This window comes from Epinephelus fuscoguttatus, linkage group LG1, assembly GCF_011397635.1.
Source record: "Epinephelus fuscoguttatus linkage group LG1, E.fuscoguttatus.final_Chr_v1".
Taxonomy (NCBI): Eukaryota; Metazoa; Chordata; class Actinopteri; order Perciformes; family Serranidae; genus Epinephelus; species Epinephelus fuscoguttatus.
Window position 1 is genome coordinate 4,898,250 of NC_064752.1, and position 23,799 is coordinate 4,922,048.

Sequence of the window (23,799 nt, forward strand, 5' to 3'; positions counted from 1 at the left end):
TTTGTTCAATAAAATCATTTAATTCTTCTTAAAAATCTGTGGTTGTTAAAAACAACTACATGTTCCTGATGATCCTCAGCTGAAGGAAACAAGATGGCTCCTCCACTGTCACTTTTTAATTCCCAGACAAAGTGTTGAAATACCTGCTAGCAGGTGGTCAGTTAATCACAGGGTCGGTGGTTCGATCCCCGGCTCCTCCTGTCCACATGTCCAAGTGTCCTTGAGCAAAACACTGAAGCCCAAATTGCTCCTGATGGTCAGACAGCAGCTTGCATGGTAGCTGGCTGACATCAGTGTGTGAATGAGTGAGTGAGTGAATGGATGAATGAGGAAGATATAAAGTGCTATATAAATGTAGTCCATTTACCAAATATGATCCTGCTGCTTGTGGTTGTTAAAGGTCCTAACTGAGCTCCACATGGGCATTAACAGAAACATGAGACTTGACTGAACTAAAGCCTGCTGTCACGTTGTCAAAGAAATGTGAATATTTTGCAGCTAAAGTGAAATATAATGGGACTTATTGATTATTTTGATATTGATCATTGGGACAAACATGTACTGCTTCTTTTTATTTGTTAAGGTGCTAAGCCAGAGTCTGTCAGCTACAGTTACACACTGAACTATACACTCAGTGTCCACTTTATTAGGTACACCGTTGTTGACTGTCATATTAGAAGCTCGTGTATGTTTCTGTTGTTCTCTGATGATGCTCTTGCAGGTATCATGTAATTTCAGGCAGAGCTTCATCATTTCTGTTCAAACGTTTGAATAAAACATGAAAAATGTCAAACTGTGTGTTGTGACTGTTTTGGATGTTTCTGTGCTCAAACTTTGATCAAAGAGACAAAAGTAATTTTTTTTTTAGATTATAAGATGATATTTTACAACTTTTTTTTTAATTAAGACTTCTTGATGATTAAAAAAAACACTTTGAATGAAAGAATGAGGCAGATGTTTGGTATTTTGCAGTGGAGGAATGTAACTAAGTACATTTATTTAAGTACTGTACTTAAGTGCAAATTTCAGGTACTTGTACTTCATTATTTCTACATATTTTATGCAACTTTATACCTCCACTCCACCCCAGAGGTAAATGTTGTGCTTTTTACTCACCTTCATTTGTTGAACTTCACTGAGGCCATCAAATGTTTGTGTGAGCTTTTGAACCGCTGGATGATGCAACTCTGTAATGGCAGGTGTATTTCTGGGGACCAGAGGAAGTGTCAGTGTCCAGTGTGAAGTTATTTGATATGATGATGGTGATATTTTGTAAATCTCCAAGCAGCAGTACCAGAGGCTGAGCAGTCAGCCTGTTCCAAACAGGCAGGTTTTGACTGGGCACTGCACTAATGAGTCAAACTGTGGCTCCTACATTTCCCACAATGCAACTGGACAGAGTCTTAAGTTAGGCCCTTCCTGCCTGGTAAACACACAGATCAGTTCCACATCTCCAGTTTATAACAGAGGCTTTTTCTCTGTTTTACAAAACATCTCTCAGAATCACAGCAGACATCCCCCACTCTGCATGTTGAAGTGTCTTTGAGCAAGATAATGAACTCCAAATTGCTCCCAGTGGCTGCTCCATCAGTGTGAGTGTGTTAAAGTAAACTGAGTTGCAGGTGACTGTGACTCATGGTGCAAAAAGCACTCTGGTCAGATGACTAGAAAGGTAATGGTTCTGTTTATCGTATGTCGTATAAAAGACTGACTCAGTATTTTGATTTTAGTGCTGTCATAACTGGAGGTGGTTATTAAAGTTCCCCTCCAGATGCATGAAGTATGTAAAAATACTGATTAATTCCCTAATACTTTGTTTAGCATGTTTCTTCCACCAAAAAAGTATTTAAAAAAAAAAAAACCTCATAGAAATGCTCTTTCTCCCTCGCTGAGACATTCTGGATCTGGCCTCTGCCCCGCCCACCACCACCGCTCTTTCACCAGTGAAAAGGCGGTGCACATTCAGACGGCTTTCACATGTCATGATCCTGAGTTCTTGCTTGTCTTCTGTTTCCTGTTTTATTTTGGTCACTTACCTCTTGTCTCATTCATGATCCACTTCCTGTCAGGTTTCCCGCCTGTGTGATTGCCTGCCTCGCCCTAACGTGTTGCACCTGTGTCTCGTTGTCTTCCCTCTCCTGGTGTATTTAGTCTGTAGCTCTGTTTACACTACATGTTCAAGGCGGGAATTTCAGAGCTGTCTCACCCTGAGGTGGAAACAGCGCTGAATACGTCTGTGTAAAAGGGACAGCCAGCAGGACGGGATCACGGACGACATGGGTGTGACATTTGACATCATGTTATGTGTGCACCGTCCATGGGAGATTTTTAAAAGCAGTTAGCAGCTAACTCAAAGAGGAGCAGCGGCCGAAAATGTCCACAAACTGGGAAAACAATGAGGTCCTGGAGCTCCTTACCCTCTGAGCAGAGGACGAGATCAGCTGCCGTGTAACAGAGACGGTAAATGATTGTTACTGTCATGTTATATCCTTGTTTTGTTTATAAATGTATGTGTTATGTCACATTAGAGGCTGACGCTGTCGCTGTTTGGTTCTGTGTAAAAATGCAAAGGCGTCATGAAGAAGAGACTTCATAGCAGCGCTGTAGCACCATCTCTGTGTAAGAAGGGCTCGTGTCGTCCCTTCCTGCTGTGCCAGATTTTTTTTTCCTTTGTGTGACAGTTCCAGTGTTTGGTCTTAGTACTCCGAGTGTTTGTCTCGACCCGTGGTTCTCTGAAGTCGTAGAAATCCAGCACTTTGTCAGTGACTTGCGATGTGAGACACTGACAAAAAAGCTGTCCTTTGAAGTTGGCATGATACGCTGCTGGTTGCTGTATTTGTGTAACAGTGTTAGGTGGTGTCAGGGGGAAACATGTCGGGACAAGGATGAACGTTAAGGTGGCAAAAGATGTAAGATTATAGAGCCAAACCCTGTTCTTTTTTCCTGAACCCAACCACATGTGTTAGTAGTTGGGGGGGAAAAAGTCAATTCGAGTGGTTGTATGAACGGAGTGCATTTAAAGGGGACCTTGGACGTTGTATCTGGACGTGGAGGGTCCATGACCACACGTCGATGTGTGATGAGGTCTGAGTGAGAATGTGTTGATACAGACTACCTGCTGGTGCGGAGAGTTATTTCATCTCACACAGGTGCAGAACGTTCGTGCTGGTTGGCTGTTGGCTGTAGTTTTTGTGCTGTGTTCAGGTTCAGCTTTTTGGCCAAGACACAGGCAAAGTGAGATTACGCAACACTCAGCCTAGTTTTTTTTTTTATGTCAGTTTGGTGTGTCTCAGCCTTGAGACAGTGATTAGTTTCCATATTAGTGATGTACCTAATGTAGCTGCCCGGTGAATGTTTGAATCCCAGATTTTAGTGAAGTTCACGGACATCACAACCTTCAGCAGAGGAACGTGAAAACACCTCTCATGACTAACTTTACACAGATACAAGTCAGTGAAGCCAAGGTCAGACAAGTTAGAGGAAATACGCACATTTTTGAGCGAAGGGGAACTTTCACTTTAGGTTCAGTTTCATTATTACCACAGTGGAGAGGGTTGGGTGGGCTTCAACATCCTGTCATGACAAGAAGGACCTCTTCTCTCACCTCTAAATTCTGAAGTAGCTCTCTTTCTGTGTTGCAACACGTCGCTGTTTGCAGAACTGATATTTACCAGGAATCAAGTGCGGGGGTGTGTCAGATATCTCAGTGCTATTCAGACTTAATTATTTTATTAGTATAAAGTAAGAAGGAGGTAAGACGTGTGTGTGCACACTACCTGAATAAACACTGCAGCTGATTATGATTGGCCGTATAACCAGATTGGTGCAATATGGTGCTGTGTGCATGAGCTAACAAGTGGGATGGCTTGACTTTAACTGAGTTAGACATTAACCATATTTTCTCTGGAAATGCAAACAGTAAAAGTCTTTGTCAGTGTTGGAGCTGTTGATCCCGAAGTTGGCTGGTAACTTTGGATTTTGCGTCATGACTGCAGATATGTGTCAGTGAGTGGTTGTGTGGTATTTCCAAGGAGCTGCACACAAAGCATCTCTTCTCCTGAGATGTGACTGATGAAACATGTCACTGATTGGAAAACTTGCTGCTGATTATTTCTTCCTTTGAGGAGAAGAGCATCAACTTAGGAACATTTCCCATCACATTTGATTCTAAACGTGTTACAGTGCATGCTGGGAGCTTTCCACCACACCTTACCCCGCTCCTCCACACCCACCCAATATTTGCCCACAGTAAGTGTCTTACATTCAGAAGGTGTCAGCTGGCACGCCCCCAGTTTGGAGAAGCAGGCAGCAGTCTGACACAGACGCTAAGAAGTGTATTGCCGTGCACGGGGCCAGCAGCAAAATGTATTGTTGCCACCTAAAACAATCAGTATCAGTTTAAGCGTACGCTAGATTGAGAGTGTTTTCACTACTTTATTTCTCTGTCAGACAGCCTGTTACGACAGAAAAAGCCTGAACAGCTTCAGTTCTCCATCTATGCACTCGTCAAAAACACCAGACTCCATTAACAAAAACAGTAATTTTAGCTCACTGAACACTGGAGCTGCTGGTCTGCTGCTGCTTCAACCACTTAGTTAGTCTGTGTTATTTTGTGACTTTGGTGAATCCAAAGTGACTGCTTTAAACAACAAAGTCACACAATAACACAAACAAAATAACTGGTTGAAGCAGTGGCCGGCAAGCAGCTCCTGTTTTCAGTGATCTTAAATCACTGTTTTTCTCAAAGGAATCTGGTTCAGAACAAGGAAGGATATAATGGCTTCATTTCGCTGTCACAAATTGCTGTCTGACATTAAGGTAAAGCAGTGAAAATATTCTGCTTTAACTGATATGGATTTTTTTGTTTGTTTTAGGTTTGACTTTTGGCTAAAACTTGTTTTGCTGCTGCCTCTGTCCACAGCAGGACATCACTTAGTTTCCATATCTGCTTCTCCAAACTGGGGGCGTGCTGAGTGACATCTACTGTATGTAATGTACTGACTTTGGATATGCATCTCATACAACCCCACTCTGAACTCTCCCTTTAAAGGTCCAGTTTTGGCAGAAATGGTATATAATATTCATAATGATGTTTTAATTTGTTTATAATCACCTGAAAATAAGATTTGTTGCATTTTCGTCGCCTTAAAATGAGCCGTTTATATCTACATGTGGAGCAGGTCCTCGTCTATGGACATCTCATTGGCCACCATAATTAGAAGCCTTCTTTTTTTTTTTATGTGGAGCCGCCTTATCCAGTGTTTTACTGGTTTTAATCAGCTGGTCTGTTTGTTTTAGAGAGGAGCAAACCTCTGTGGATAATTCAGCTCCTGGTAAAAACCTCCTGAACAATGGACACTGAAGGAATAATAACCAGGAGAAGTTTCAGCTGGTTTCAATCTGCAGTCCTCACAGTAATAATGCAGAACCTGCTCTGATTTCTTTCTCATTTTATGCTTTAGTGGTGCACACCCAGTAGCTAATTTGCAGTTAATCAGAGGATCAGAAACTATTTCAGCTGCTGAACAAACTTTATCTGGTTGATGATTAATAATGGCTTCATTTTGCTGCCAAATCTCAGCACTTTCCTTCTGTGGAACATTTAGTTTATTTGTTTTTGTTCTGGAGAAACTGCACCGGAAAGGTTTTCCTTCTGTTGATAAAGTCCAGGTCAGGAGAAGCACAGACATTTGTGTGTGTGTGTGTGTTTTGTCTCCATCCTGTCGTGTGAAAGTACAGGGTATGTGCTGTACGATGTTTTGCAATTGTTTTTTCCAAACTATTCATCTGGTGGGCAGTTGTGTTTTTTTAAGTTATCTAACTATTAAGAGGAACCAGAATGAAATACAAACTGTTTCTGTGATGATCAGCTCTGCTTTTTTGCCCCCCTTCGTCCACCTGCCCTGTACTCAGATACAGACACAACTCTGTACTGAGCTACATTTGCAGCCCGCTCAGATCATTGTCCAGCTCTCTGTCTGTCTTTTTCTTTTCATTAACAAAACACAAACACACAAAAAAAAGCAACCGAAGAAATAAACTTTAAAAAAGAAAAGAAAAAAGAACAACATTGAAAACAACCAATCACACAAAACCAGAGCGCTCAGTGTTTCATTACAGTGTGTGTTTGTTTTGGAGTGGAACAGATGATGATATTTCGGCTACCTGAACGTCTGGATCAGAAAATAGGTGAGCACACATTAGCAGGTGCTGGGCTAGTAGCCCGTCTCTGACATGCCAAACAGTGTAGAAGAAACACTGAATTGTAAGAAAAAGAAAAGTAAAAGGACAAAGATAGTTTTCCAAAAACATTACAAAAGAGACAAAAAAACCCCGAACCACTTCCTATTGTTGCCTCAAGCTAACTCTGTCAACAACCAACACACCCAGGGTACCTTGCAAGTTCTATGTGGACGTGGAAAGTCCATGACTAAATCGTCAATATGTGACGAGGTTGAAGTGACAAAGTGTTGATTCCTCAGAGAGGATGTACTAAAACTAAATCTTAGGACACTTTAATGCTTTGTGGAGATTAATACAGTCTGAGCCTGTTCCAGTAGTTGATGTCAATCCTCCTCACTAAAAACACAGCTTTGTGGATATTTTAACGTAGCCAGGTAAGTTGTCATTGATGATGCCATGTGAGATGTTAGTCCTTTGGTTGTGCGGCATGCCCTGCTATATAGGTATGTTTCAAAGGGAGATTCTTTGGGGATTTCTGGGGAAATGTTGTTATGGTCTGTTTGTTTTGGAGAGGACGAGACCTCTGCAGATAATTCAGCTCCCAGTAAAAAATCTCCTCAACTATGAACACTGAAGGAATTCTAACCTGGAGGAGTTTCAGCTGGTTGCACTCTGCAATTCTCACCACTAGACGCCACTAAATATCCCTAAATCTTACACACTGCTCCTTTAAAAACAGTTTTTAGCACATTTTTGCTCATGGACAAGACAGGGAGGGACTGCATCCATATTAAAGGTAATAATGCAGAACCTGCTCTCAAGTTTACATTATGCTTTAGTGGTGCACACCCAGTAACTAATTTGCAGTTAATCAGAGGATCAGAAACTATTTCAGCTGCTGAACAAACTTTATCTGGTTGATGATCAATATTGGCTTCATTTTGCTGCCAAATCTCAGCACCTTCTTTCTGTGGAACATTTAGTTAATTTGTTTTTGTTCTGGAGAAACTGCACCGGAAAGGTTTTCCTTCCGTTTGATAAAGTCCTGGGGCCTCATTTATAAAACTTGCTTATGCACAAAACGGGGCTTGAAAGTGGCCACTTATCACGCAAAGGTTGTGATTTATAAAAATAAACTTGGCGGGAGAATGTGCGAACCTGTAAGCAAACTCTGAGTCATGCGTACGCACATTTTGGAGACACTGGGAAGTGGCAACGCAGACGGCGGGGTGGAGAAGTGGAGTCAGATTTTTATTGATGTCTCACACAAATTTGATGTCAGGCTATATCCACCTTGGATCCACCTTATCATTGAAATTAAATCCAGCAGCCTTATTAGGCGCTTGGAGTGAGTGATAATTGTATCATAAAAACGTTGTAAAACAAACTCAAATCCTGAATTGAAATTCTTTCTAAACACTTATTTAATCCGCACTGCCTCTAACGTCTCATTGTCCACTCTGTGAGCGCAGGAGGGGGAGAGGATGGCGCAACTGCATGGAATATATTTATTTATTTATTTAGCTAAATATTTCCAGTGCATTTATCATGTCACGAAATACAGCCATTAAGCACAATCGTTACACTCATTTCATCAGCCCTACTTAGATTTGAGGTCATATAGTTTTTATTTAATACACAGCTTTAATGTTAGTGTGAAGATGAAACGCTTTTTGGATTTGAACACAATCTGAGCACCTTTGGTGCAGAATTTCTGAGTCATTGTTACTGTGGAGATGAGGCTTTTATTGTGAAGGATTAGTGCAGGAAGTGTTTGTGTTGTTGCAGCTTGCTGAAGCCTGCAAACCGAAAGTGTTGGTGCTCAGCCAGTCGCGCTGTGAGGAGTGGCTCCGGCTCGGTTATATAGAGACTGAGATGCTGAAGTGATGTTGTCCTCAGAAGACATCGAGAGCTATGGAGCTGCTTCCTGTCGTGTGTCTCTGTCTCCTGACTCGGTGTGGAATCACGTCTGCTGATGCAAACGGTGAGAAAACTGATCTTCAGACTGAAGTGTATTTTACAGTTGTAATGAAATGAGATTTAAATGTGTGAAGAATGTGTGAACATGCAGGAGACAGAATATTACTGAGGTGCGTCAGCTGTTTAACATCAGCACCTGCAGCTGTGTCATCAGCTGTCAGTATGTGTGTGTCATATGTCCTCATAATCAGCACTGATCAATAGTATTGATAGAATCGATGACAGCATCCTTCTGATTGATTACAGCCGTGTGTTAGACTAGTGTCGCAGGAGCCTCCATACCCGGAGGTGGTTTATAACTTTAGATGTTGCGTCATCACTACTGCAAGTGTGTGTGTGTGTGTGTGTGTGTGTGTGTGTGTGTACGTGTGTACGTGTGTACGTGTGTGGGCGGGTGTCGTCTCCATCCTGTTGTGTAGGTTACATTTCCGAGAAACTCTTCAGCATCTGCTCCTGCAGTTGACATATAACTTCCGATTTACATGCATGCACACAGAACTACATGTATTGTGTATGTGCAGATTTTTTTGTGTGTGTGGTGTCTTCTAACACCTGACTGATAGTTGCACTAATTGCTAAATTTCAGACTCTTTTATCGCTGATGAAATAAAACGTGTGTCCGCTGCTTCAACTTTTTTTTTTTCGGATAAAGTAAAAAACACACTAAAATAGAAGCAGAGTTTTTGTGAAGTGTAGTTGTGTTTCTTATGTACTCAGATACAGATACAGCTGTGTGTGAACACTGAGATAAACCTTATGTGGAGAATAAAACATTTAGTCTGTTGCTTTACATCTTTTCCTGGTGCAGGATCTTCTTTTGGCCTGTTTCCCTAAAATGTTCAGCTTTATTGTCCAGTTTGAAACATTAGTTAGAAAAGTGATCACAAAGTGATGAAATGCAATAACTCACTTCCCAACCACAGACTGTATAATAGAGACAGATTTCAGCAGGTATCTGTTTGATCTTCTCTGTTGGCTGGTGAACTAGTTTCCCTGATCTCTCAGTCACTGCAGGTGGAGTTCAGGTGTTACTGACTCAGGCAGGTGAAGGCTTGTGCTGTGAGATGGCTCAGTGTACTGTTGATTTCTGAGACAACATTTCCCTCCCTCTCCTCTCTCCCTTATTATTATTATTATTATTATTATTATTATGATACACTTACTCTCTCTCACGCACACTCTGTTTTTTCTCTTAAACCCAGTAGCAGTTCCTGTTTGTGTGGTTACACTTGTGTATGTGGGTGAGGAGACATTGTCAGATAAATGATAAGAGCTGTCACACCAACAGGTGCTCAGAGAGTTTCCTACAGCCTGCCTCTTTGCTCATGGAGAGCAGTGGTGTTAACCTATATGAACTGAGTTTTGGACATGTTGGGGGCAGTGGAACAACACTGACACATTTGGCCTCATGCAGCAACAATCCCTTAAATTTCTCTTCTATTTTCTCTTAATCTTCTGTTAAGAGGAAATATAAGAGAAGTCAGCTCCAGATGTACAAATACAGTCTTAACTATCCAGACCTGATGTTACCCAGCTGTGCTGAGTGATGAATCTGACTTTATCATAGTAACCTGTTAGCATAGGTAACGCCCCCTAAACACTGTATAAGGGCAGGTGTTGTGCAAAGACTCTGGCACATGACCAAGACCTGGAGAGATGCCACCAAAAACAGGCTGTAAGAGGAAGAAGAACGTCTGCGTAGTAAAAGTGACTCACTGTGAAATTAACAAAGTAAACGTGATTTTCCAGAGTGTCAGTACTGGTGTTACAGGAATTCATCTGTGATGCTTTAAATGTGTGTCAGCAGCAGTGATGGAGGAAGTATTTACATCCTTACTAAAGTAAAAGTACTCATACCACATGCATTTCATGCATTTTTTTTATCATTCTAAATTTTAAAGCTTCTGTTTCCTCATGTTGGGCAACAATCTATGAATTGTGAAAAAAACGTGTTTCTCTTATTTTGGTCAGAGTGCTCTCGACCAGAATATTTTCTCCTACCTAAGAGAAGCATAGATAAGAAAACCTTGATGAAGTCAATGGACACTTAAAAAAATAAGAACAAAACGTGGATACAAACAAAAATAATAGAAAATGTGTTGGTGCATCACTTCCTGCATGAGGCCGATTGTCTCCTTGTATATTGTGGCAGAGATGTTTGTTGTTTGTGTCTGAACAGGAAGTAAAAGTAACTTCCAACAGTTCAACTGTGTAGTGATGTAATCACATTATTATTAGAGAGAGAGAGAAAGGCCACCATAGTTATTAGACGTTTATATTTGGTTGAAATTAGGTTGTGATGCAGAGTGACCAAAATTCAATGTCAGGACATCATCCAATGCCAATGTCAATTTGACGTGGAATGCTGACAACAGATGATGTAGATATTTTGTTGGTTTAGTATGGAGAACAAAACCCAGAGTCTGCAAAACGTCATCATGTGAACGTCCACACAAAGTGAAGCTCGAATGTTGTTAAACATTTAAAATATTATCAACCTGATGTTCATTCCAACCAAAATTTAGTGTCTGTCCAATTTAAGACTCCAACATCATACTGACATCAGCAGGGTGGGTTTTAAGTAGCTGTGACACACTCAAAAGGCCCGTTTCCACCGCAGGAACTTCGGGGTAATTTTACGGGGCCGGGGCCGTTGGTGCATGTCTCCACCGCAGGAACCACCCCCGAAGGACAGAGTTCCAGAACTTTTACGGGGGCTAAACAAGTCCCTGCCTCGGAGTAGGTACTCAGAATGGCCCCGAAAGACTCCTGGCTGGGGCTTGGGGGTTACTTGGTGCTGATTGGATATACTCAAGGAGGGATGTGATGTCAACAGAAAGCAACAAAATAGCCGGCATTTTTAAAACTCAGCAGGCGAGGGTTAGCTCGTTCATATAACTTCCGCTGCCATGTAAAAAAACTCACTAAATGGCCCGTGAAAAAAATGTTTTTCCAGCGGATATCTTAGTTACAACATGACTGAGCTAGGAAAGCAGTTTTGTGTTTATGTGTGGTATTTATTCAGTTTTGGGAAATCACGATGTCTAGAAAGCATCAGTGGCTGCAGCTGACAGGGACAGCTAACGTTAACACTAGCAGCAAAGCTAACATCAGGACGTCATCTGTTAAAAGCCTCCCGTTGTCGGATACGACATGAAACTACTCCAGTTAGCTCAATCATGTTGTAACTAAGACATCCGCTGGAAAAAATATTTTTTTCACGGACTGTGACCGGAGTTATTACAGACACCACTAACGACTAACGGCGTCCCTATGACCCTACGTCGCCCCGGTCAAAATGGTTGTGTAACGATCACATCACATCCAGAGGCAGCCCGTAACTTTACAGGAACCTTCCTCCTACTCCACTCTCTCAGTGGAGACACGGCGGTTGAGAGGGCCGAGCGAGAGGACGTTCCTGTAGTAGTTCCTGCCCCCCAGATAGTACCAGGAACTTCTTCAGTGGAAACGGGCCTAAAGCAATTTACAGGAAGTGCACCTCTCGCTCTGTCTTCTAAAGACAGCACTGTAATAAATGAACAATTAAGACTCTCTTATTTAGAATCGGCTAAAATCAGAAACACAACGATGAAATTTTGTGATTAAAACCATTTAAGTTGAAGAAGAGTTCATAAAGGGTGTGTTCACTGAGAAACTACTTTAGATGTAACCACGCCCACGTCCGTATGACAAAAACCTTGACGAGTGTGTTCCATGGGTGAACGCTGGAACATAGATGGACTGGTAAATCGAGAGCTGTGCCTTTCAGCTCAGTTTGTCTCTTTGCCACAACGGTCCATCTGCATCACTTGTGAACACTCATGACCCCAAACTCCTTCACTTGGGGCAACAACTCAGTCTCAAACCATGGCCTCAGATTTGGAGATACTGACTCTCATCTTGATCGCTTCACACATGGTTGCACCGCCACAGTGCATGCTGGAGGTCACGGTCTGATGAAGCCAACTGAATCAGATCATCTGCAAAAAGCAGAGACGCAGTTCTAAGGACCCCAAACTAGGCATGGACATTATCAATCTAACCTATTTTCTATTCTATTTTCCATTTTTAATTTCACCAGAGTAACTTAAAGAGTATCTGATAGTATTTGTGTGCGGTGCCACTTAACACACAGACACACACCCGACCTGCAACTGTTTGTCAGCTAGAGACTGACCTCTGGTGGCACTTTGTATTCACCACATACAAAACATCCTCATGACAGTACTGTGATACCAGCCAGGCCTAACCCAAACCCAAATTGGGACCTCACTGCAGTTTTCAGTGATGGAAATGATGATACTTTGTGATTCATGTCATCATTATTATTCACCCTGTTTTACAGCGATGTCAGATGAGCTCTTCTACTCACTCTGAGTAGGTCTGCAGCCTGTGTTACTACACAGTGATCTTTTTCGGTCTTGGTCACAGTAGTTTGGACGATGATGTTGTAGCTGCCTCCTCTTTCTGAGACCTGTGGTTCATTAGTAGCACGTTTGTAATGATGATAATAATAATAATAATGATAATAATAATAATAATAATGATGATGATGATGATGATGATGATGATGATGATGATGATGATAATAATGATAATAATGATAATAATAATGATAATAATAATAATAATAATAATAATAATAAATAATAATAATAATAATTATTATTATTATTATACTGTGAAACTCTCATACTGTTGCACCCCACTGAAGACCTTGTTACAGACAATAGGTGATTCTTGTTCAGTTCATTCTGTCTCATCTTCTGTGAGCAACAACAACATCACTTCCAGGGCTAATCCTTCACAATAAAAGCACATTTTCCACCAACACTATGACATGAAATCAGGACAAGCTACAAATTATATGTCAAAATACCAACAGTGAAAGAAGTGCTAAAAGTAATACTCCAAAGTAAAAGTCCTGCATTCAAAGGAAGTATTGTCAGTTGTGCAGTACTGTTCCAGTAGTTTACTTTAATCTTATGTTTTTAAATTAATATCACTGCTGCATTAATGTGTATGTTGCATTTTACTGCAGAGCTGAGTAGATGTTTAATGTTGTGCTCGTAAATGTGATTAATTATTAATGAGTGTGGTGTGCTTCCAGGCGACTGTGAAACATGGGTATTATTAGTATATTTTTAAAAAATAAAAATGTGCAAACATGCATTCTGCAGAGCAGTACAAATGATGTGTATGTGTAAGACAGGGCCAAAGAATAAGAAAGTTTCTAGTTGTATCATAAGTTCATGTTTTGTTGTCATAACAAATTTCCACAAGTCTGTCTTGATTACTCTGGATGTAAACATACTGATTAATACATGTTTGTATCTTCCAGCAGTCGTCAAAGTGGAAGAAGACAGAGATGTTATTTTACCCTGTTCCCTCAGCACCAAGGAGAACATTGAGTCATATCTGTTTGACTGGAGGAAAGCTGCTCAGAAAGATGGAAAAAAGAAGGAGGTGTTCTATTATAATGCAGGCGACCATTACAACAACGGGTACCCAGGTCAGAGTGAGGAGTTCAAAGGTCGAGTCTTTCATTTTCAAGAAGAACTGAAACACGGCAACGCCTCCATCATCATCCGAAATACGAAGATGACCGACAGTGGAGACTACACCTGTGTTTTTCCACGTCTTCAGCCACGTCAAACGTTCCACATTAAGCTTGTTGTTGGTGAGTACTTTCATTAAACTGTTAAATATGAAGATTAAATCTCAGTGAGCACTTGTTGTACAACTGAGTTTGTTTAAAGCATACTCTGATCTCTGGTCTGTGACTGTGAACCTGTTTCAGATTTTTTTTAAAAACAGTTCAATGAACATGGAAACACATTTCTTAGCTGTCTGCAAAGTTGATAATATCTCACAAGAACTCTAACATGTGTTTTGTTTTGCCTTCTAGATCGTGTCTTAACCTCTTGAGGGTCATTTTGATTATGTGCATTTGTGTCTCTTAATACCTTCACATGTTAAACTGTATAATAGCAGAACCATGAGGAGCTGATACATGTAAATTACATCACTGTAAAACAAACACTCAGTAGGTTTCATCAGGTGTGTTGATCTCACTTCAGACTCTGACAGAGTTCAATATGTAAAATATTAAATATAAAATAATAGAAGTTCTCTTGTTTTTTACCCTTTAACTTCATATTTTAAACACAGTAAATCAGTCCTAATAAGAGCCATCAGGTTGAAATTCACAGGATCTGTCCCTCAACTTGTCTGTAATGTGTGTACCAAATTTGAGGTTGATTGACACAAGTGTGTGTGAGATATTTTAGAAAGTGCAGTACAGAGCATCTCCAGCAGAGGACTCCAGAGCTCTGTAAAACTTTTTCAAAGTTAGCAAATGATGAAAATAAATCTCTTTATGATTCTGAAAAAATGTCCCTAAGTGTTAAATGTGACTATAAAAAGATGTTTTTAATATTTAAATAAAGATGTACATATTTATTATCATTGAATCTCGCCTCCATAAACATATAAATAAAGTTTCTCTGTTATGTGGGTGTCCCACTACCACAGGAAGTCCACATACAGTAACTTCCATATATGGTCAGGCAGGTAATTTAAGTGGCTCCAAACTCACCGTGTTTTCACGGTGCTGACTTCCCATTGGATGAAACCAGCTGTCAATAAAATACACGTGAGGCATACTTAGAGATGCTCTCCTCTGATTGGTTGATAGAGTTAGAAGTCCGTTAGTTCCGTCCCTTTATGTCGCAGAAAGATGCTGATTGGTTTATGTGTTTTCGGGGCGTTTCCTGATTTCATAGAGACTGAACATGATTGGTCAAATCTTTTGTCAATACTTTAAATGGACTGAAAATACGTTGTTTTGGAAGTTTGACGAGCGGCGCTAAAACTAAACGAGGGACACAATCGACTTTTATTCACGTTATTTTTACTTCCGGTTGAACGTAAACGAGGTAAATTGAATCGGTGTGATTTTGTTGTTTAAAACGAGCTCCTGTTTGTCTATAAATGTCTGTTTTTATACCTATAAATACATTTTAACTGCGGCTAGACAGGATAACAGCTAAGCTGCTAACTGTTTACTGCCGTAAAGTAAGACGCCACTGTTATGATGTCGTAAACCCTGTAATCAGATTCTTAAATCCGTTGTAAAAACGAACATTTAAGGTTTCAGATGAGGTGTAATATGTCTGTGATGACTTCTGCCGTCAACATGTAAATATGTAGTGTGTATATTTATTATTTTTACATATAAATCTAGGGTCGCGTGCAACCTCCGCGTTTTATAACATTAAAAGACAGATCAGATGAAAACATCCCAGGTGAGTCCTGATTTTGTTGACGTCACTCTCTACCTGTCACATGTATGTGATGTTTGACTCCACAGGTCTGATATCATTTTAAAAACACATAAAATCAGTGAGTATTAAAAGTTAAAAATTTTTTAAAAATGTTTGAAATGTTTCGTCCTGATGTGTTTTTCAACTTATCTCTGTTCCTCTTTGTTTTCCTCTGGTGTTATAAACCACATTTACAAGCAGGGAAAGGATAAAAAAAAATGTCCACATATTACATTTGTGATGCTGTAATTATTTTTTAGTTATATGTCATTATGTTCACAGGTGCAGCTCCAAAGCCGGTCATTATAACACTTGATGAAACAGACAACTGGGCGCTGCTGCAGTGTGAAGCTAATGGTAATCCACAACCTGAAGTAGAGTGGAGGGACAGTGCTGGAAAAACACTTCCTGCTGAGGAGCCACAGGTCACAGAGATAGACGGACGTTTCTTCATCACTCTCAACACAACTGTGACCAAGACTGATCGCTATCGCTGTGTGGCCACACAGAAGAATATCAGCCATCAGATTTATACTGAGACCTTTGTGCGTTTAAATGGTCAGTGACATATTAATCTTTAAATAATTATTATTCATGTGTTATTGGTTTTCATGATTTTTAATGTGCATACAGACTGAACACAACGTGAATCAACTCAAAGTGTTGCAAATTAGAACAAAGACCAGTCTGAAGGAAGATTTCAGACTCTGAGACTTGACTTCATTAATCTGCTTTGTTTGTAGAACATTTAGAGATCATCAACACAAACTCCAGACATGTGCACACACAGTCAGTGTGCTGAATAAACACAAAGTGTTTATGTCAACAGTCAGATTCACAGATGAAATGGAGACAAAACTGAACTTTGTGTTGAGTGTGAATTCACCTTTTAGGAGCATGAACATCATAACTTATTTTATTTGTGTGTAATATGACTATAATTATACACACCAGCTACATGTGCTGTGGCTGATACACAGTCACACTGTGATTGTTACTGTGGTCACTGAGAAGTGGAGTGTAACATGACACCTTTAGCACTGAAACACACATTGAGCTCTGGCTTCTGAAGTAACACTTTTCCTGAAAATCACATTTAATATTTACAAACCTGTTCTTTGATTCAGAGGCTGATGAGATTAAATACTGGGGCATCGTATCTGGTACTGAATGTTAAAGAGCAAATTTAGTCCCCAGATGTTGTTTCCTTGCCTTCTTCAGTGTCATGCACAGACTGAAGGTCAGCTCTGATTCTCACCTCCTTTTCTCTACAGTCTGTTTCTACTTTACAGTTGAGAGCACAACATGAACTAAACAAGGCCTGTACTGTTGTCTGCTCTAATTCCCATAATACTTTGGCAATGAAAAGCTTTCTGATTGTTGTTGTTAGAAATATGAGCACATACTAACTAGTCCATGTAACTGTGGAGGAGCTGATTGTTGTCTACAGAAAACACAATATGTGAGCTGCTCAGAGTGAGTAGAAGAGCTAATAGAGAATGATCTGACATGACACTGGTGTCAAATGACTTCTAGTGTTCAAGCTCCACTTGTCAAACTGTGATGATGAAAACATGAATCAACAAACATCAGCACACAGTTTAACTCTCACTCAATATACATGTTAAAGAAATGGATGTGAATCACTTTAAGTGCAGTTAAATCACATTTTACAGAATAATAATTTCTTGCTAAAAGTCATTGCAACAATAATGTTACACTTAACGGCCCAGTTTTGTCTGTCAGGCAGCAGATTTAACTCTAAACTACATGATTACATATTATTCCTAAACTAAACATTCCTGAATACATTCATCTAGAAAGACACAGTATAACATTCTGTACTTTGACAAAGTGTTTATGTGTTTGTTTAAAGCTTAAAACATATTTCTTGTAAGTTATGATGCAGCTGCTGATGCTGAAATAATTGACATGTTTGTATTGTTTATAGCTTTCTGATTGGACACTGATGCTGATGTTGCCTGGCAACCACTTAACACATGACCAAGAGCTCAGACGTGACTTAAGATTGAACGTTGCAGCCTGGTTTAGTAAATCGCTGGTCTGAAACTAACTAGATGTTACATATAATATAGTAAATACTTGAGACAAACCCAGTAACAGATTAATAAACAGCTGTCACAACCTGATCCTGATGATCAACATGAAAACATCACACATTCATTTAGTGACTGAAATCAGTGACGTTTTGTTCCACCAGTGAGAAGATAAAAAGGATGTGACAAATGAATGTAACAGTAAAATATACTGAGGCTCTGTAATGTGTATTAGATGTAATCAGATTACATAAGAGTGAGAGAGAGCGCTTCATTAATCATTGCTCCAAACTGCAGTGTTTCAGTCTCACACATGAATCACAGAACAAACAACAGACGCTCACTCAAAGACGTAGATATGATTTTAGTTATTGATGATTTTATTCTTTTATTTCTTGACTAGAAACTGAACTCAAACTAAAAACTAGTTAAAAACCAAACTTTAACTGTAAATACACACAGTGATAGTTCCTGGTAATAATTTGATAACATGGAGGCAAATAAAGTTTTTAATAGATAATGTAAACCTGTAATTAGTACACAGTGCACTGCAGCGAGGCTCCCAAATAACTCACATGTAGTTTCCTAACACTGTCTTCATTCAGTGCAGCAGAGAGCTGGTTGATTCAAAGCAGAACTAAACTAAAATGCAGCATCAGGTTTTGACTCAAAGTAAAAATGCAGATAAAAACAACAGTGAATGAAGCAACAACCAAACAAACAATAACTCTTTTACTCTGCACAGTAAACACACTTATTTGTGAATAATTATATAACAGTTTGTTCTGATACAACATACATTTGAAAACATTTAAAACAATATTGTTTAAAGGTCTTCAGAGTGTTTTCTGTCACACTCAGTCACACACACACCTACAGTTAAAAACAAAGGTATGAATATACACACACCTTGAGTCAGTGAATCATGAAAACATGCTTTACATGGTTTAGCTCTCATTTAAGTTGTAGCTGCCAATTTAAAGCATTTAAAGCATCATGTTATAATTTTAGTAATTCTGATTAAACCAACAGAAGCTGAGGGGAAATCTTGTGAATAGATTTTAGGATGAAGGATGAATTGAACATTTTAAATTAGATATGTTAGATTTTGAATATCTTAATATCATAACTGTTTTCTTCTCCTGGTTTTAAAGGCTGCATTACAGTAAAGTGATGTCATTTTCTGAACTGACAGACTTTTCTAGCTGTTCTATTATTTGCCTTCCATCCACTTAGTCATTATGTCCACATTACTATTCATCAAAACTCTACTTGTGCTCCAGTTATCGGGGGTCACACTGCTCAGCTTCTCTAGAATGTTTATTCCAGACTGCTGGATGGTTGAACCTCAGATCCAGGAGGAGCAAGGCAGATTGCGTCCTGGCCGTGGAACAGTGGACCAGCTCCTCACCCTTGCAGGGTTACTGGAGGAGTCGTGGGAGTTTGCCCTCCCAGTTTAGATGTGCTTTGTGGACTTGGTGAAGGCTTACATTCACCCGTCCTCATGTGACCTGAGTGAGAGCTGTGTGACTGTGTCCTTGGCAGGAAGTCAAACACATTTTCAGTGGGTGTCGCCACTGACTGAGATCCTCCTCATGAGAAGGGTCCTCATGAGGAGGATCTCAGTACACAGTCAGAGAGAGGAGTGTGTTTGGTTTGGGAACCTCAGAATCACTTTACTGCTTTGCTCAGTTTTTCAGAAAATTTCACTGAAGAAATTGAAAGAAAATGTAAATGCTGCACTGCACAGTTCACCAAATCATAGGTGCTGTTTAATGTGATTTGCAGAAGGCAGCCCAGTGTGAGTGTATTTCTACCAGCCATGCAGCAGCTTCCCAACAGCTGGATGCAGCAGAAATACTGAGTGTAAACAGGCTGTTTGTCTCAGTACAGTAAACACACACTGCACAATGCAACAAAACACCAAAGCAAATTGTATGTATGTAGTTGAGTTTTACTTTAGTTATTACAATTGCGTCAATTGAATGTAAGTTATGCAAGAATATGTTCTCATGTGTCAGTGACTAATGTCTGTTTTCATTTTCATCAGTGGAGAGGGGTAACAGTGGGTCTGGAGCACACAGCTCAGGTATGTCAACTCAAGCATCACGTCACCCTCATACAAAGACCATAACATCTGCATGTTTACATCAATGATAGTTTTGACTTGTATCATAATTTCATGGGTATATACAGAAAATAAGACGAGATAAAAGACACACATCATCTTGTGTACAGTCTGTCTCTTATCTAAAGTGTGAGACCAGTGTGACCTGCCTGTGTTACAGCCTCACAAAGCTGCTGCCTGGCTGTAAACTCTGAGTCTGAGCTCATGAACACTTGTGTTGGAGAGATTCTCCTTTTCCACCTTGAACCCCAAAACCACTTGGGGGAAATTTGTGATTTTGGGCTATATAAATATTGACTTGACTGGTATTGTCACCACTACAATATGCTGTCTTTTCTTTTCAGCATATTTTCAACTCTTCAGTGACACATAAGATGATGATAAGATGAAAACATTTAGACAGATTTGTTCAGTACTTAGAGCAAAGTGAACAGATATTTATTAAAATAACAAACCTAGTTTTAACTTACCTGTGGAAAGGGGCTATAGCCAGTGCAAATCTTTGACCTTCAAAGATATACTATGCTTTAAATACGTACTGTGCTTGCCTGGCTCCAGACCTTTGAATTCGCCCTCTCCACTGAGGTCGAGTTGACTGATTCTTGTTCGGCGTTGTGACATGAAACAGTGTTTTCTCAGTTAAAGCAAAAAACCTGTTTCCTTGTGTTCAGCACCACACACAGCGTACCAGCACTGTTAAGCATCTGTATGCTAAATTTAATTCTGTAGTCTCGTACATGTTCCATCATAAAGTGGATAATCTGCAAAACAAACTGAACCTGCACGTCTTCACACATTATGACTTTCTGAATTTGTGCACAATGAAGAGACGCAGAAATCCAGGGAAAAAAAAATTAAGACTTGCTTTTTGGTTTCCTTTGATTACCTGCTTCTCAACCATAACAGGAACACATTTTTCTGCACTGCGGTGCAGTGGTTAGCATTGTTGCCTCACAACGTGATGGTTCCTGGTTTGAATCCAGGGTGGTTTAGCCCTTCTGTGTGGAGTTTGCATGTTCTTCATGTGTCAGCGTGGGTTTCCTCCAGGTGCTCCAGCTTCCTCCCACAGTCCAAAGACATAAATAATTGGTGACTCTAAATTGTCCGTAGGTGTGAATGTGAGTGTGAGTGGTTGTTTGTCTCTATGTGTCAGCCCTGTGATAGTCTGGTGACCTGTCCAGGGTGAACCCAGCCTCTCACCCAGTGTCAGCTGGGATAGGCTCCAGCCCCCACATGATCCTCAAGAGGATAAATGGTTACAAATATGGATGGATGGATTTTACACAGATTGAGTTTGTTCCTCCTTCCTTCATGTTCTTGTAAAATAACAAGTCATTTTGTTTGATTTCTGTGAGCTCACAGTTATTTTAGGAAATGTGTGTTCATCAGTGTGAAATGTTGATCAGAGAAGCCACCAGTGTGTCAAAATAAAGTACAACCTGAAGGCTTTTGAGCTTCATTTTGACTTATATCACTGAGGTGGGACATGTTCTTAACTAAACAAATACCTCTGAAAGTGTAGGATTTTAACATATTCAACAGACATATTTGACAAACAAACTTCCCACGTGAAGCACAGGGTTCAGCAGCAGAGTTAAAGACTTCCTGAGTAGTAATAATGTTAACCCTCTTGTTCTGTGTTTCAGATCAGACATTCAGGAAAGTGATGATCGGAGCTGCTGTCGGAGTTCTCACAAAATGTTTGTTTTTGTAGGAGTTCGTTTAACTCAGTCTGGAAATTGCTGTAATAAAGGTAAGTTTAAATAATGCTGTTATCAGTGTATCTATAATGTGCAGACAGTTACACAGCAGGTACTGTGACTATCTTGTGTCATGATTCTTAACGGCTCTCTGTCAATGCACATCAAAGTGGAAACACGTCTAAATAGATGTTTTCACTGATCTCTCAAATAGAGAGACTTAAAAATCTATTTTAAAAAACTCATACTGGTGATGAAGGGCGACAGTAGCTCTCTGTTGGTTTTTCACCATGGTGAGGGGGTTTGTTGCATTGAGCCATGCCATGGAACAACACAAGTGTGTGTCCGCTGTGTCACATCGCCAGCAAAGTGAAGCTTGATGAGGTGTAAGAGCCTGTCAGCTGCAACTCTTCCTCTGACAGCTCTCAGGCTGCTTCTGTTTGTCATCTTCCTCACTGCAGTATTTAAAACTGATCCGCTGACCAAGTACAGCAGAATATGTCCATGTCTGCTTGATGCCTCCACACTGGTGATAGCTGAGGCCACAAAAATCTTTTTCTGTACATTCCTCAACAACAAATGTGATGCCAAGAGTCTTGAATCACAATCTGATGCAGAGACAGTGGAAAGAAACCAGTGACATATGAGGCCTTTTAGAGGAAGTGGTCAAGAGCTTGGATGTCTTGTTGAAGAAAGTAAAGGAGTCATTATCGTCCATACAGGATGAATTAAAACATTAATAGTCATCTAAGTTTGAGACATGATGGGTCAAAGTTGTTCTTCAGCTGTAAAAAAACAGGAACAAACCGAACAGTTCAGTCTCAGGTCAGGGGTCAGTTCCTGACTGAAAGAGAATCTGTTCCACCAAAATCTTTGGAACTTTGGAAACTGAGGAACTGAACTCAGGAACTGAAAGTCATGTTTGCGAATTTTTGTTTGAAACACAGAAAACTTTATTTCACAATACAAAAACGTCTGAGTGTGCCATCCAGATAAAACCTGTAAAAGAGAATCATAAACCCTATTCGTGTTGTTGTCAGTGATTTTTAATCCCATGTGAATCTGCTATGTCTGTAATTTGTAAAGTAAAACTTCAACCACCAATAACCAAACACAGAGGTAATATTACTCCAGTGCAAATCAGTATCTCTGTGATTTGGGGTCGTATATCAACCATCATGTTGTTAGGCAGAAACTTGACATCTTATCCAGGAGATAATGTTTGGCTTTGTTTATCCAGTGCAAATGCAGCAGGGTGTCAGTATAGATTGTGCAGCCTGATCAGTTCAAAGACGGAAAGGATTTTCATTAATGTCATTTTGTTTTCCTTCCTGCAGGTTCATCATGAAACAATCAAGATCAACTTTAAAGTCTTCTGCAGAGGGATGTGTGTGTTTTACTTCTTTTTTAGTGAGGAGTTTTAAACCAAAAGAGTGATGACATTTTGTCTTCTGTCCTCAGCCTCTTAATGGCCAGTTTGAGTTGCGACCTGGTGACAGGTTAAAAGTTTGAATCAGGTATTGTGTGTGGTTGCAGTTGTGGTGATGGATGTGAGAAAGACAAAAAGTAAAGTTTTGGAGGTCGGGGCAGCATTTAACAGATTCTTACCAAATCTGAATTATAACTGTAAAGCTGTAAAGACAATTATTAAGTGCTTTAGATAAAAGAGTTATATTTACCGTAAAACTTGGTGTATAAGTTGCACTTTTTTTCCCTTTTTTTTCATCTAAAAAGTTGGATGCGGGTTATAGACCGGTGCGACCTGTAGACCAAGGTAAATGCTGACATAGGTAATTTGACCCACAAAATGGCGCTATATAGTAATTTAAACTCATTCGATTTTGGGATTTGAGTAAGCATGTATAGTTACAGCCCACACTGTAATAAGGTACTGTAATGCTGTCTTCTTAAAAAAGAAAAAAGAAGTTTAACGTTAATTTAAACTCATTTTTATGGCTCAGATGTTGTTATACCGTAATTTTAGGTTGTTTGGAAAATTGGAAAATTGGAAAATTGCAATCTGAAAAGTAACCAAAGCTGCTTAAGAGGTTATTGTGTTTTGAATGTGTTTCAAATTAAAAATAAAGGGAAACAGTGTAGGAATAACTTGTATAACGTTTTTATTAACAAATAGTAATATAAAACCTTGTTTTCCCTGTTTGAGACCTTAAAAAATAGACTGTGACTTATATGCCAGTGTGACTTATATTCTGAGTTTTACGGTACTTAATATATAACTGCAGTCTAATAACCACTTACTTTCTGCTTCCAACACAAAATGCCTGTATATTACATACGATTATACCAATTATAAAACGCTTACATCTGTACAAACAGAGCGCAGAATGTTTAATTTGCCTCATCTTAACAATACTTAACTAGCATACTTTAGCAATTAAACTTTAACCATCATTTTTTTTTTTTTT

At 39.6% G+C, this 23,799-nt stretch overlaps 1 protein-coding gene across 1 annotated transcript in view; it reads left to right on the forward strand.

Moving 5' to 3' along the window:
- Positions 1 to 23,799, forward strand: part of LOC125887905 (CD276 antigen homolog) — a 67,233-nt gene that overhangs the window by 35,390 nt on the left and 8,044 nt on the right. Inside the window, exon 2 of the mRNA XM_049575016.1 lies at positions 13,505 to 13,843. Coding sequence (XP_049430973.1) covers positions 13,505 to 13,843 — 339 coding nt within the window. The remainder of the gene's footprint in view (positions 1 to 13,504; positions 13,844 to 23,799) is intronic.